This window comes from Zeus faber (assembly GCF_960531495.2).
Source record: "Zeus faber genome assembly, chromosome: 15".
NCBI lineage: Eukaryota > Metazoa > Chordata > Actinopteri > Zeiformes > Zeidae > Zeus > Zeus faber.
The window spans coordinates 19,471,292-19,487,134 of NC_137194.1; the positions used below are offsets into that span (position 1 = coordinate 19,471,292).

The 15,843-nt window shown below is 46.4% G+C and overlaps 2 protein-coding genes across 2 annotated transcripts in view; one reads left to right on the forward strand and one right to left on the reverse strand.

Moving 5' to 3' along the window:
* The window catches only part of LOC307241364 (signal peptide, CUB and EGF-like domain-containing protein 3), a gene marked incomplete at both ends in the record, with an annotated part of 66,079 nt that extends 63,880 nt beyond the window's left edge, over positions 1-2,199 (forward strand). The window contains 6 exons of the mRNA XM_080015420.1: positions 148-315; positions 420-581; positions 722-919; positions 1,226-1,378; positions 1,514-1,593; positions 2,047-2,199. Of these exons, the coding sequence (XP_079871546.1) occupies positions 148-315; positions 420-581; positions 722-919; positions 1,226-1,378; positions 1,514-1,593; positions 2,047-2,199 (914 nt within the window). The remainder of the gene's footprint in view (positions 1-147; positions 316-419; positions 582-721; positions 920-1,225; positions 1,379-1,513; positions 1,594-2,046) is intronic.
* A 2,356-nt stretch (positions 2,200-4,555) lies between these two features.
* LOC307241365 (complement receptor type 2) lies at positions 4,556-12,598 on the reverse strand. The gene is made up of 13 exons (XM_080015421.1): positions 12,478-12,598; positions 12,175-12,372; positions 11,932-12,031; positions 10,627-10,700; positions 8,174-8,362; positions 7,468-7,638; positions 6,981-7,211; positions 6,427-6,612; positions 6,067-6,163; positions 5,891-5,964; positions 5,388-5,567; positions 5,077-5,268; positions 4,556-4,962 (listed from the first exon to the last, which is right to left on the reverse strand). Exons 1-13 carry the CDS (start codon positions 12,527-12,529, stop codon positions 4,946-4,948), a joined length of 1,761 nt encoding a protein of 586 aa, XP_079871547.1. The 5' UTR covers positions 12,530-12,598; the 3' UTR covers positions 4,556-4,945.
* Between the last annotated feature and the right edge of the window lie 3,245 nt (positions 12,599-15,843).

Here is a 15,843-nt window from a genome sequence, read left to right on the forward strand (position 1 = left end):
AGGATCTGCATGAACATCATCTGCAGAAAAAAAAGACACCGAATGCCTTATGATACGACAAGTACTTTTACTTTACTTTACTTATACCTTTTTCCTGAAGTGTGCCCCAAACCCACCGTACAATGTTTTTCCAAATCCAAACACCAGGCCAGTGTCCCACGGGGTATTTCTCCAGCGATGGCTTCAAGCCCTGCCAGCCTTGCCCGCCGGGCACGTACCAGCCCGACCTGGGACGCACCCTGTGCTTCCCCTGCGGCGGAGGGCTGAGCACCAAGCGGGAGGGCGCCAGCTCCTTCCACGACTGCGAGGTCAAAGGTCAGCGTCTTAACCTGATCGGATCGGGAATGGAGCCGCCGCCCAACTTTGAGTTTGTAACGAAGATGTCTCCCTTCACCGCCCCTCCCCCCCCGCCCCTGCAGTCCAGTGCTCTCCAGGTCACTACTACAACACCACGGTGCACCGCTGCATCCGCTGCCCGCTGGGCACCTACCAGACGGAGTTCAGGCAGAACTACTGCATCTCCTGCCCCGGGAACACCACCACCGACTTTGATGGAGCCACCAGCGTCTCGCAGTGCAAGAGTGAGTGTGAGGGAGGTGGAGAAATGACTTATTCATAGGCTCCTCATCCCTGAAGTCGAAACCTAATTTGTGCCGTGTGTGTGTGTGTGTGTGTGTGTGTGTGTGCGTGCGTGCGTGCGTGCGTGCGTGCGTGTGCTCAGACAGGGAGTGCGGCGGAGAGATGGGCGAGTTCACGGGTTACATCGAGTCGCCCAACTACCCGGGTAATTACCCCGCCAACGTGGAGTGCATTTGGAACATCAACCCTCCCAGCAAGCGTAAAATTCTCATCGTGGTGCCGGAGATCTTCCTGCCGTCCGAGGACGAGTGCGGCGACGTGCTGGTCATGAGGAAGAACTGTGAGTTGGGCTCCCGGCGTTTCAATGTTTCGTGGTAATGCCTTAACGAAAGCAACGAATGCAAAGAGTCTTGATTTTAATTCGGAGCCCGGCCGCCAGACGCGGTTCTGGGCCGACCTGGCTCCGCCTTTGTTAACAGTGCGGCAATTTGCAGTAAGGCCTTGAGCTGCACAATGGCGTCCAGAACTAGACTTAGACTAGACTAGAAATGAATGAATAGACGTAGAAATGAGACTTGGCACTCGGCGCTCGAGAGGAACTCACCGCTTATGAACGATCGCCGCCGTCCTCCGGGCGGCTCCGCAGGGTCGGCCACGTCCATCACCACCTACGAGACGTGCCAGACGTACGAGCGGCCCATCGCCTTCACCGCCCGTTCCCGGCGCCTCTGGATAAACTTCAAGTCCAACGAGGCCAACAGCGCCCGGGGCTTCCAGATCCCCTACGTCACCTACGACGGTGCGTCTCCTCCTACAGCCTGCCTGACAACCCGCCGTTTTTTTTTTGGTGTTTTCAAGTCGGGGGGTTGGGGGATCGATATGGTCGTCATTCTCAACCGTAATCCTTGCCTTGTTTTTGTCGCGGTGAATTCAGAGGATTACGAACAGCTGGTGGAGGACATCGTGAGGGACGGAAGACTCTACGCCTCCGAAAACCACCAGGAAATCCTCAAGGTGAGCGGCTTTTTTTTTCCAACGTCGTCCTCGTTTCGGATCCGTCTGGCGGCTTTTCCCGCAAAAAAGGGGTCCGGGGAACCGAACGAGGAAACCTGTCTAGACCCAGAACCTCAGGGGTCCCCCGGTCAGGGGTTACCGGTTGCTTTCCCAGCGTGCGAGGAGGAGGTGGTACAAAAGTCGCCGTATTTCGGGTTCCGGCGTTCAATTCTTATTTTCTAAAAACAGAGTAGCGAGTCGTATTATGGGCTTCCCGTATCCCCTGTAAAACTACAACCTTTGCAGGTGGAGACTTGTTTTTTTTTTGGGGGGGAATCAGAAGCTCACACCGCTGTTCTCTGGTATGGGTGGTTTCCTAATGGAGGAGCCACCCAGGAGTGCGTCGTCGTCGTCGTCGTCGTCGTCACAGAACTGACCCGGGTCGTCTCCCCCTTTTCTCCTTCCCTCCCACAGGACAAAAAACTGATTAAGACTCTCTTCGACGTCCTGGCCCACCCCAACAACTACTTCAAGTACACCACTCGAGAGTCCAACGAGATGCTGCCGCGCTCCTTCATACGCCTAATAAGCAGCAAAGTCTCGGCTTTCCTGCGGCCGTACAAGTAAGGTCCCGGGAGCCGCCAAGCACCAGGTCACGGCCCCCGAACGAGCTCCATCCCGACTCACAGGACTTCAAATACATCTATAGTACGCCCCCCTCGCCCACCCACCCCGCCCCGCCCAAACTCCATCGGAGTTTGAGATCTTTTAGACGTCCCATACACTCGAGCACCGAGTTGGGATGTTAGAGTATGTTTGTGTTTCTATTGTCCTGTGTGAAGAAACCACAAAAAAAAAGAAAAAAAAAAAATAATACATCTATCTTTCAGTGGAGTAGTCCTGTATGTTTGTCCTATGTGGTTTGAGCTAGAACTAGTTATTACATTTACTCAAATGGAGCGGTCGGAGTTCCAATCGCCGACTCTCCCCCCTGCGAGGACGGTTGTTTTTAGGTGATCTTTGCTCCATCGCCGGTCCACGAGCGCTGTCCTCGAGGAGGAGCGGCCGCTCGGTCCAGGTCAGCCCAGCCTTACCGCAGTTGAGCTCTTAGAGCGGTTTTCTAAGGTATTACTGTTAAAACAGTATTTTTTTTTTCCCCTTTCTGTCAAGATTGTACAAGCCTCAGCCATCTTTCCAGAATTCTCTGTTATTCAATTTCAAGCCAAAAAAAAAAAAAAAAAAAAAAAGAAAAAAGGGTAGATGTCCATCACCACATTTGCTACCTAGTGGTAGGAACCAAATAAATATAAACACAGCTTGACATTTTGAAAGGAATTATCCAACTATCGTAAGAGCCACAGTAATGAGATATAAAAGTGATGTCTTTGAGGGACATAACGTTTGCTGCTTCTTTTAAAAAGGTCACTTTAATTTTTCCCAATCTCATGTTGTCTTTCTGACTTACCCTGACCGCTGCCGTGCTGATACATTATAGAAGAATATGAGATTATATATAGACACAGTAACTCATCTGTTATTTTACAAATATCCATATCGCCTTTGTGTACGTATTTTTTTTTTCCTCAATCTTGTAAATAACGACAATAAATTAGAGGAGGGTTGAAATAGTTTTTTTTTTTTATTATTATTATTTTTTTAATCCTAACTTGCTTTGCGAGGGTGATCCCCGTTTTACTTTATGCCCGCTGCCTTTCGCCCATCTGTGATCCAAAGACTGTCCAGAAAGGCAGGCCAGGTTCCCCCCACCCCATTTCTGCACTAGATCATCCTACATTTTGTAGTCAAAGTGCAATCGATGAAAATAGCGCCACAACCCGCCGCGGTCGTGAAATGTGCTTTGGTTTTTTTTCCCGCGAATGTAAACGTAGGTCACCCCCCCCCTCCTCCCCTCGCCGAAGGCTCCGCTCGGGGTCCGGTCTTTATCAGTCACTGCGGGGCAGAAAATGTAAACTGAGGATTGCCTTATATTTTTTTGTGCGACTGCTCTGTAGACAGAAAAGATCAAATAAAATAGTGGGGAGACGTTGATTGTGTTATGAAAATGTAATATTTGTGATGTTTAAAAACACATTCCGTTTTAATGTCGTAACCGTGACCAAAAAAAAACAGGGTAAATTGAAACACTTTTGAGTTAGAATCTAATAAGCTCTTCTATGTAGTCGATCTCGCCGCTGCCGCAGTTGTCACCGACGATTGTGTCGTCGCTGGGCAAATGACAAGTAAAAGCTAATCTCGTGTCTGGATTCTCAACCCTTCAAATACACTTTCCCTCCCGTCTGCAATCGGGTAAATTCCCCTGGGAAGATATCAGTTGTGTACATTGAAATGGTTTCATCGTACGCGACCTGTAGTCGGAACAGAGCGTCCGGACGACAAAGGGATTTTGACGACACTGTCGAATCAAAGGACGATGGTAGGACCACAAGTTAGTTCAAAATCCTTCCACGGGTTCCCACATCCACCCCCCCCCCCCTCTCAGATGACAAGATTCTCCGCATTCAGCCTCACGTGTTTGGGAGTAACGCTCCATCACAGTCACTCATTTCCTCCTGAGCTTTTTTTTTTTTTTCTCCCCCCATTATTATTATTTTTTTAATTTTCCTTTTGAATTGTTGCCTTTTTAACAAGAGTTTGCTATGATGTTTCATAGAGTTGATGATGATATTTGCACTTGAATTGTTGTTTCTCATGTAAAGAAATGTCTGGATTTTGTAATGTCTTTTGAAATGAATCGGTGTTCTTAATTTCTTGTAGCTTGTTTGTCCATGAAATGCTCACTCCCAGTTTAGCCTATAGAGATGGTACACATCAGTTGTAAAAAAAAAAAAAAAAAAAAAAAAAAGAAAAGTCCATGTACAGAGGTGAATGAAACAGGCTTGTGTACGTGTTGCCCAAAACACTTATCAAAATAAACAAACTGTACTTCAGCTTAATTCATACATTTTAATGTCTTTAATATATATCAAGCTGGTGGGTGTTCTGGTGGCTCGACCAGGTAAGTGTGCATACCATAATGGAAAAACGCCTCCAGCATCGAGTTTGGGGTCGAGTTCAGCGCCCGTTCATTTGCTACGTCTCCCCCCCCCCCCACCCCCACACACACTTTCCTGTCTCTCTACAATACATTTAAAAATATATCGAGTTGTATTATTACCAAAGATATTGAGGGCCTGTGATTTCTCCCCAAAATAAAAAATAAAAAAACATGTATCAAAGAAGACCGATTTTAGAAGACGTTTATCATTCCTTCTAAACTGCTGATGTATTGTTTAAATAGTTTATTATACTTTGAAGCTTGATGTGCTGCTTGGCCCTTGCTTGGACCGGAGGCTGCAGGTGAATGTGATTTACTTCAGTATCTGCCATGCCCTGAAACAACAAGAAAATGCAAACTGAAGGAAAACAACTGTTGAATTACAATTTGGAAGCAAATCTCCCCGGTTCATTTTGTGAAACGTAGTAAATTAAATAAAGTTGGCTTACATATACATTTGGGCAGACTGGGAGTCCAGTGCCCATCCAAGCCACAGGTGACAGATCTGTTGCCAACCATCCGATACCGGCTGTGACACTGGAACAACACAGAGCTCCTGTATTTGAAAGGTGGATTCAGCGCTCCCCTCCTGGACGAGTTGGGGACGTTGGGGAAGGGACACGTGACATCGGCGGTGACCTCTGCAGTGACATAATCAAAAAGCGCCGTCCTCAGTTTTTTCCCCACTGCACACATTTTGCAAGCGCGACACAAAATCTGCAAAATGGCTCAAAACAAGGTCGGTGCCGACGTGTAGGACCTTTGCACTGGGGCGGCGGGCTGCTCCACGTCCCGTCCTTGGTGCACCAGATCTGGCTTTGGCCGACCAGAGTTCCCACCCGGCAGTGATAGCCAACGATGATTTTGTACTTGTATGAGCCGCTTAAACTGGACGTCCTGTCGGCGTTCTTCACTTCCGGCGGCACAGGACAATGTATGACTAGGGCACACGAAGCAAAAAAATGGTTTGTTTTGTTTTTTTAAACTACAGTTACAACAAAAACAATAGATGCAATGATCAGGCTATTAAAAAACAGATTAATACAGAAAAAATATTAAATTAAATAGCAAACAAGACATCTGGCTGCATTAGGGTGCGTAAATTAAATGATTCTAAAAACTGATAAACATGCGCTCCGGCCCAAAAGATACAATTATCAGGGAAAAAATTTAAATATGATTATTTTTATATAAATTTTATAATGAAATCAAGAGATACTTTCTGGATTTTCTGTGCAACTGGTAATTTTTTCCTTCACACACCTTCACATGAGGGAATGTGTCCATTCCAGCCACCATTCATGCAGATTCTGGTTCCTTGTCCTACAAGTTCATATCTGGCAGAACAGCGAGCGTGCAAAGCTTCATTAGTTTTCATCTTGAGAAATCCCAGAACACTTCCCCGTTGAAGAAGGCACGTCGGAGACGTCCACTCTTACCCGTCGTTGCAGACGGCCGAAGCGGTGTCTCCAAACTCGGCTCCAGTGTACATGAACTCGCCATTGCTGATCTCTCCTGCAGAGCCACACGACTTCCCTTCCGAGGTGATGGGGAAATCTTTTTGTTATTATTCGCACAGCAAGTTACACAATTCTACATCTCTGTGCGGAAAAAAGGCGATTTTCTGACCGAATTGTGTGTGCATGGGTTCTGGGAGGACAGATTAAACACAGCTGTTCTTTGCGAGTGGGAGAAAAATATATCTTAAAATGGTGAAAACTTTGTCTGAAGTGACTTTGTTTTGTGAATACCAGACCTACACCTCATAACCCACAGTTGGCACTTTGAAAAGTTCTTACTTTTGCATTCCAACAGTAGAGGTGACCACTTCCCATCGCTACATTTCCGGAACCTGCTGCCTCCTGCGGGGATGTATCCTATATCACACGCGTAAACCACCTGGTCGCCGGAGGCAAAGTGCTTCATGGTGATGTATCTGTCGTCGAGGTGGACATGGGCGCCACCTATGGGCGTTGCACACCCACCTGCTCCAAAGGAAACATTTTTGACTTAACTCAGGTGAGTTGAACCGCCAACCCCTCGCTCTTCATCCGTCGTTTGGACTGCTCTGTGGAGCACTATTCTGAGCGCTTTATTATTTCCGAATAATGACCGCTATCTGTAAATAACACTTCTATGCCTGAATTGCTGTCGCTCATGAACCTCATTAGTGGGTATATTTTTTTCTTAGAAGACATCCTAGTTATACAATCATTTTAATGCCCTCAATATATTCTTTGATTTTGTAGGTAGCTGTGGGATAATGTGCGGCCGGACAGTCGTTATTGTAAATCAACGATCAGCCGGCTGCAAATTATCCCTTACCTAAACAAGACTAACAACATGAACTCACCTTGCTTGTCAGGTGACTCTTGAGTGTTTCCACTAGAGGGCAGACACCGTGGGAGCTGTGGCTGCCATTGGCCCCCGGGGCCACATGTCACCTGCGGGGAGCCAGTCAGCTGGAAGCCCTGTTTGCAGGTGAAGGTCACAGAGTGTCCCCTGCTGTGGACTAGAGCATCTCCTCCGCTCTGCTCTGCGTTGAGCACTGCAGGGCTGGGGCAGGGGGTCTCTGCCTCTTTCTCTAATTAAATATAATAATTACCTGATGAATACTCAGTATAGCACGCAGCCTAGCAATATTGATGATCATTAAGCCCTTTTCACAAATTAAACCTGTGTGGACATTCAAGTCAAAGAACAGTAGTAACTTCAGTTAATAGCTGTAGCGTTAAAACAAGGTGTTCGCAGTGTGCGCATAAAGCCATATCATGCAGATATGCTCAACAAAGCACCGGCTCACTTGGATACCCCAACCCATGAGAAGCTAAAACATTTACCTGATAAGCAATTGGGAATCTCACTCCAAGTTTCCTTCTCCGAACAAACAACCGTGGTGGGGCCCATTCTATGGAATTCTGGGTCGCAGCTCACAGTGATCTTAGAGCCAACCCTCCTGTGCTTGGTGGATAGTTTACCATGGGGGATTTGGAGCACAGGGCACTTGCCCCCTACAATGGATAAAATTGCCTAATTAAATATTTGTAATTCATCAATGAGGAAAAGATAAAACAAGTGGTCCTCTTACAAGCCGTTCTGTTTAAGTTTATTCAATGACTGCCCTTTTGACGATTCATGTCAAGCCACGCATTGAGGCAGTGATAAATAAATAAATAAATAAATAAATAAATAAATAAAGATTTGGGGCTGGAAAACGATAAAAATGTGTTTGTAGGACCTGGACTGGCTGATTTCAGTAATTAGTAGCAATCACGTTTCCTCCATGGGTTAAAGTGGACAGCCATCCCTGCATGTATGAATGTGTGCATGTGAGGCATAACTGTAAAGCGCTGTTGTGGCCCCTGGACTACAGAGGGCGCTACAGTCAACGGTCCAGTCACTGAGTCGTGTAGTTGAGCTGTACGACGCAAACAATAAACGCAAACACTAAAAATGCCATGGTGACGGGGGAGAATGCTCTATGAGTGCGACAGTAGCACACCACATGAAAAACTAAACAGAAAAAACAAGTGTACATTTACTCACGCCTGCACTTGGGGAAAGGTGGGCTCCAGTTTCCATCAGGACCACAGGTGCTTGCTGCTGAACCATTCAATATGTAATGCTCATTGCAAGAGAAGGACAGAGAGTCTCTGGGCCGGTACGAGGGTTTTAAACCTGTGATCACTGTAGAGTAGTGATTGAGCAAGATGCTGGGCTTGCTGCATGTGACTTCTACAGGAACAAAGAGGACAAAAAAATAAATAAATAGATTAACCTTCAAAAGTAAGCCATCACATGCACACTCTGGTGCATTTCTGAGGAGAACTGAATTACAAAGCAACGAGGGGGAAAATATTTTCTCCCCTGACCGTCTTTAGCGGTAGTATTCAAACTGGGGCACGAGAAAATCCAAGATTAAAAAATAAAATAAAAAGTAGGCCTTGATATATTTTAGGCACAAATTTGACATTACTATTCAATTTCATGAAATACACTTATTTAAAGTTTCTTCACTTAATAGATCATTTAAAATAACACAATTCTTTCATTTTAAGTTTATTTTCAGTATTATTTCTTCATTAGTTGTGCACCTTTCGCCCGTTAGCCTGTGTGAAGTTTGCGGACAACACATCGCGGTTGTGGGGTTGATCTCCCGTGGTGACGAGACGGCCAACAGGTAGAAGGTGGTCGACCGCCCTGGAACAGTGGTGCCAGGACCACAGGAGAGGGTTGGGCACGCGACCCCCCCAGTCACCATCAATGGCTCAATGGTGGAAAGGGTGGACTACTTACAATATCTGGGAGTTAACATCCACAAAGACCTTGACATGGGCTAGCCACACCACCACTGTCCCCAAAAAGGCCCAACAGCGTCTGTACGGCCTCAGGTACCCCTGAGATATTTGGCCCCAAATCCTCAGGGACTTCTACTGGGGCACCACAGAGAGCCTGCTGACAAGGCTGCTTCCCCATCTGGTACTGCACTTGTACCAGCATGGACTGCAAGGCGCTGGGGAGGGTGGCGCCCACGGCCCAGCACGTCACTCGCTATGAGCCGCCCAGACTACAGGGGCTGTACACTGAGCGGTGTCTCAGACGTCCCTGAGGGTCGTTAGGGACACAGCACGTTCTCCCTGCTGCCCTCAAAGAGGAGATACAGGACCTTCAAAACACCCACCAGCAGGCTGAGGACCAGCAAGACTTCTCAATAAATAACACACACCAAAAAAATAATATATATATATATATAAACAGGCTTGCATACACGCCACACACAGACGTGCAATTACTATTCACTACCGATTGTATATGCATCTTTTTATATGTATTGCTTCTATAACCTTTTAGATTAGATTCAACTAATTTTCATTGCACAGAGTACAAGTACTGAGGCAACAAAATGCATTTCATCATCCTAGTAACTGACATATCTAGGAGCAGTGGGCTGCCATATCGCGGCACCCGGGGAGCAGTTGGGGGGGTTAAGTTTCTTGCTCAAGAACACATCAGTACGCTACCAAGAGGAGCCGGGGATCGAACCGGCAATCTTCCGTTTACTAAATGACACACTCCACCTCCTGAGCCTCGACCCCCCCATAGATGACTTTATTGCTTTTACTCTCTTTTTTTCCGTTATACCTCATTGCTTTTTATTTTCCGTTTTTATAATTAGATGTATCGGAGCTTCCCAGCCTAAGACTTTTACACAAGCGTACTGGAGTGGTTACTATAAACTATATCAGTTTGCAAATGACACATTTTTAATGTGTATTTTCTGGGGAAATGTTTGAGTACCACTGGTCTATACCACGTGCTCACCACTAGAGGGCAGACAGTGTGGGAGCTGAGTCTGCCATTGGCCCCCAGTACCACAACTGACCAGCTGGGGAGCGATCAACTGAAAGCCCTCTTTGCAGGTCAAGTTTATGCCTTTGGAGAATCTCCGATGCATTAGCCACCGCAGGGCTGGAGCAGGTGGTCTCTGCTGGATGTTTCACCACAAGGTGAATAAGGAATTAGAAACTCTGCAAATAAACTTACCGTACATATGGGAAATGTATACAGACAAAAAATAAATTAAAAAATGCCACTTTTTATGGGACGACACCCAACATATTACAAAGAAACACCCAGGCGCCATTAACATTTTTGGTCAGGACTAGCTGTATAATTGTGGCCTGTGGTTATATTTTGTCGATGTCGAAACAAAGACGTTCCTGCCTGCTCTCATCACGTCTGTGCTGGGAAATACCGCAGTTAAAAACAAGGGTTGTCTACCACCAAATAGGATACAGAGCCTTAATCATTTTACAAAAATGGACAACAAGGGTATGGTTATGGTATTCAAAACAACCCAAGGTACTCTTGGAAAGTTATATGTATAGTAATGACTTTTACTCAGGATGAGAGATTAAGTAGCACAAATTTTAATACTTATATTTGTGCACCAATGATAAAATGAGACAACAATAATTATGTGGAAAGCTCTTGCCAACCTTCACAGGTGGGGAAATCACCGGTCCACCCTGAGTGCTGGCATGTCCTGTAATTCATTCCTTTTAACGTGTACCTGTCAAAAAGAAGAAAAAAAAATTGTAGTCGTAAAAAAGTCACTTTTGATATTTACACACCCATATCAAAAGGTTGCACACCTGCAGAATATTTCCACAAATATATATTTTTTGCCCTTGGATATTTTTGGGCAAAACAAAGTCAATGGTCATTCCTCAATACCAAGTACGCGAAGTCCGGACTTGCGGACTTGGTAGTTCAGACTTGGCATGTTCGACTCAGGAGTACAGACTCCCGGGGACGGGAGGACGCAGGACATTCATTCTGCGAAATGCATTCTGGGATACTTGGCTGTCCCAAGTCCACACAAGTCACCACAGATGCATCCTCGATAAAATGGGTTAGGGTTAGTCCACACCCGGGCATTTGGACTGGACTTGGCTTGATGTGGACTTTGAATTGGAACAGTATTTGGGCTGCGACTGATGACGTTTCACAAGAACACAAGTACAGACAAGAACGCGGATTGAGAAAGGCCTTGTAACTACAACTTGAATCTGCCACTATGAGTCTCAAATGCTGTTTTTTTATTTTAATACATCCGTGCCACCCCGCTCACCAAAAAAAAAAAAAAAAAAAAAAGTGCACTGTGGACCCCTTCTAAAGTCGAAGAAAATCTCCCAATTGAAATGCATGGGTTTACATTTTGTTATCAGTAGCACGAAAAAAAAAAGATTGCAAGCTGTTCTCTCCCCAAATATCCAAGGAAAAAAAATGTATCAATGAGAAAATATTCCACCGGTGTGCAACTTTTTGCCGCGGGTGTGTGGATGTGTTTCCAACCATATCAAATCAATCAATAGTTTGTAGAACAGGATTTGTGCACCTGCAACAAAGAATTTCAGAAGGTTTAACTCTGGTGTTTGTGGGAGGGGAAAAAAAAAAAAAAGTCCAAGTTTCAAGTTCACTGATCCACAATGTGAGACTATTTTCTACAACTACAAATCCCACAGGCGCTCAGCTGTTTCGATACAATAATAAATTCATATAGCCATACCCGTTAATGAGTGTCATCAATAAAATATCAGAATCCGTTTATTCTGCCCAGTTCATTTTTGATATTAAAGGGATTTGTGTGCGTTCGCTACAGACTAGTAGGTTAAAAAAAGTAAAAAAAGCCCATTTACAGAAATGGCCAAACCCAGGCAGATATATATTTAGCACAGAAATAACAGTTGAGGGAGTCAAAACAATACACGTTTAGAATGAACTTTTTAAACACAACTCACCCATCATTGCATTTGGCATAAACCAAGTCCCCGTTGACCGCATTTCCATCATATTCAAACCGACCATTAGGCAGATTCCCCGGATCCCCACAGGTCGTTTCTAGAAGAGAGGGAGGAAAGAAGCAATAAAAAATAAAAATAAATAAAAGAAAAGTCTGGTGATTTGAGTCACTTTCTTAGCAAAAGAAAAGAAAAACCAAAAAAAACAAGCTCTACCCAGCGTGGCCGGCCTACAGCACTCACGTTCGCACGTTAGCTGGGTCCACCTCCCACCGTCGCACGTCGCCGAGCGGCTGCCCCCGGGCGCCGCCGCCGCGTCCTCCGCGCACTGGAAATCAACGCTCTCCCCGGGGCCGAACTGCTCCCTGTTCAGGAACTTGATGTCCAGTGTGGCGCCCGGGGGCATCGTGGGCCCGCGACAGCCCGACGGCGCTTGGGCCGCTTGAGGAGAAGCAGCGAAACGTCAAAACGGAACGCGATGCGCGGTACATGCACGGGCCAAGAGATAAACAAGATGGAGCTAATAAGAGATGAGCGACTCTTTACCTGCGGCGTGCGCGGACAGCGCTAGACACAGGAGCTCGAAGACAAGATGCATCTCGGTCGGAATCACCGCTCTGTGCAGGCTGAACGCTGAAGTCAACGACAAAAACAGGACGAAGGTGGAGTGAGACGAAGGTGGAGTGAGACGAAGGTGGAGTGAGAGGAAGGGGCCGGCCCCTTGGAGATCACGTTAAGGGCATCGGGATGATGTCTGGACACGCCCTCTCACCTGGGACGAACCTTCTGCAAACTTTATTGCTGTTAAAATTCTTATTAACAAAAAAAACAAATTAAAAAAAACACGTTATAGGCGTGGTGATAATAGATGTGTTGTTTTATTTTGTTTTGTTTTTTTTTCGAATGTCGTTTTGTGAAGTTTGTATTTGTTATGACTTTGTCGCAGCGCCTGCCACTGTGGGACGGGCTGGGTACGTGGTCGGGGAGGCCTTTAAAGATGACGTCCCCCCCCCCCCCCCCCCGCCACACGCACACGCACACGCACGCGCTACCTTTACGTCACGTCCGCTCAGCGCGCGGCCGGGTTGACGCCTGGATGGAGACCGGACGCGGCGGACGCCCCCCACCCTAACCCCCACCCTAACCCCCACCCACCCCTAACCCACCCCCGCATCGAGCTCCACGGCGGACAGGTAACGCGTCACGTCACGTCACGTCAGCGGCGGAAGTTCGTCTTGAGTCCCCGCGGGGACTCGGGGTCGAAGTCGAGTCACGAAAATCAGTGACTCGAGCAAACATCGCGAAATGGGACGAGACGTTGGGCTAACGGCAGCCAGTGTCTCACCTTGTTTTCTTATTCTTTGCCCTTGCATCTGCGTTTCATTCTCATCGCTGTTGCCGCTATGTCCCCATCCTCCCCCGCATATTCATGAGAAATATTTTGAAAGTCGGTCGACTCAAAAGGTTTCAGTCAAATGTGTTTGTTAAAAAAAATAATCCTATCAACAATTAGTCAACAGTGTGAATAGGCACTGGGAGACCCTGTGAGCTACTCATGGCACAGTGACACTTTGCACTTTGATGGCGTCGTCTGTTGTCAAAATCAGAATGAACCTGGCATTATGTAAGACCACACGTGCCCCCAATGGGAGGGAGGGAGGGAGGGCGGCGAAAAAGCCGAGAATGCGAGGAGCGGAGATGGAGAAGGCGGATGAGCTCTTGGGGTCTTGGGGTCGACCATCCAAAAGAAGAGAGTACAGGCAGGGTGGAGTGGGTGGAGAAGAGTGTCCGGAGTGATCTGCGACAGAAGGGTTCCAGCAAGAGTGAAGGGGAGGGTCTACAGGACGGTAGTGAGAGCAGCTATGTTGTACGGTTTAGAGGCGGTGGCACTGACAAAAAGGCAGGTGGCTGAACTGGTGGTGGCAGGGTTGAGGATGTTGAGATTTTCATTGGGAGTGACAAGGACGGACAGGATTAAGAAGGAGTACATTAGAGGGACGGCTCAGGTTGGAGAGTTTGGCGGAAAAGTGAGAGAGGCCAGAATGAGATGGCAGAGATGAGAGTTACGTTGGGAGAAGGATGCTGAGGATGGAGCTGCCAGGCAAGAGGAATGGAGGAAGGCCAAAGAGAAGGTTTGTGGATGTGGTGAGGGAGGACATGCAGGCGGGTGGTGTAAGGGAGGAAGATGCGCAGAACAGAAGGTATTAGAGGCGGATGATCCACTGTGGCGACCCCTAACGGGAGCAGCCCAAAGAGGAAGAAGAAGAAACACGTATTTTATGCTTGTGATCAAATTGACCCCAGCAATTTACAACTACAAAAAAAAAAAAAAAAAAAAAGACTAATTCAAAGTGTTACCCACGCTTACACTTCAGAACGTCAGCAAGGAACGCATATCAGCTAGTAAATCATGGAAACAAATACCAATAAGTGTTTCAAAGTATAAAAATATGTAGTGTATAAAAGTATGTAAACACCAGTGAAACTGTGCTTCTGGTACGGGCCTGCCAACGTCCAGGATGAGGCCGGACTCGACAGGCGATCAGAGCAGGAGAGAGAGGATCATCGCCCTTCAGGACCTCCATACTTCCAGGTCAAGGAGAAGGCCCAAAAAGATGACCGGTCAGCGAGAACCATCCCCTCAGGGACCCGGACTGATGCGTTGATCCAGATGTGTGTTCAAGTCTTTATTCCTCACACAGAAATGAGGATCATCACATCACTACAAGTCGCTATAACTGTATTGTTTTCTTCGAGGGTTAAAACTCTCTCCCTCCGGCCGTGGCCACCCCTGCTTGGCGCCGGGTTCGTCTCTGGGCCTCCAGGATTTTGATGACAGACCGAAGAAAAGTTTGCAAATGATCCTGTCATTCCTTGCGCTGTCTGAGATAGCGCGCTTTTTCGCCCCTCAGGGGTAAAAGATTGACCACATTAACCCCATAATGACCTTCCATTTCTCAGTCAAAATTCTTGAAAAGATAGTTCAGACAATGACACTCTTACCTATCCCCTCATGATATCCACGCTGGCTTCCAGAGCTGTCACTGACCTCGCACCTAATGATATTTCCAACATGCCGGTCAGGTCTCTCGGGTCCTCTGGCCTCTTACACATTCCAAGTGTTAATAGGAAAGCTGGGAAAGCAGCCTTTTGTTTTCATCCGCCTATGTTGGAACAGATTCCCCAGTGCACATTTTTTTATTTTAAAAGGACTAGGCTTAAAACCTTTTTAGTCAGGATAGCAAATTCCTAAGCGCCTACACAATAATTCTGTGGCGGCGCGCCACAATTTCTCTGTAGTTTTTGAGTGGGGGGATATTTATTTTTCCCCCCAATACCGAGGAGATGACCGCCTGATTCACGAAAAGAAGAACTAACAGTTATCAACATTATAATAATACAGCTGGGTTTTCAAGATTATTATACAGCTGCTAGTTGGGTTAAGGTTCATAATAGGATTTCTCAAAAGGAATTATCAGAAGGCAGTTTAGATTTATTTAGTTAGTTGTGGGCTGGTTGTGGTCAGACCCGTTGAAAGAAAGAGTTGCCTCCGCTCGCTGGATTCTTCCATATATAGTCATTCTGGTGGAATACAGTCTGTCAGCTTGATAGATAACATTGAGTAAGACCTGAGGAAAGCAAAGAAATATAGAAAAACCTAAAAAAAAAACTCTTACTCTCTTGTACAGTCATCGTCTCCTTTCCCCAGAAGTGGACTACTCATATGCACAGAGCAGATGTTGAAACCAATTTCCAATTTCCGCTGCTGACGTGGAGTGTTTCCTGTTGACCGTGGACATCCATAATTGGTACATACAAAGACACGCGTACAATAAAATGGAAAAAAAAACAAAAAACGTCTCTGTAAAAGTATGGTCAATTTGAATAACACTTAAAAAAAAAAAAGTTTTA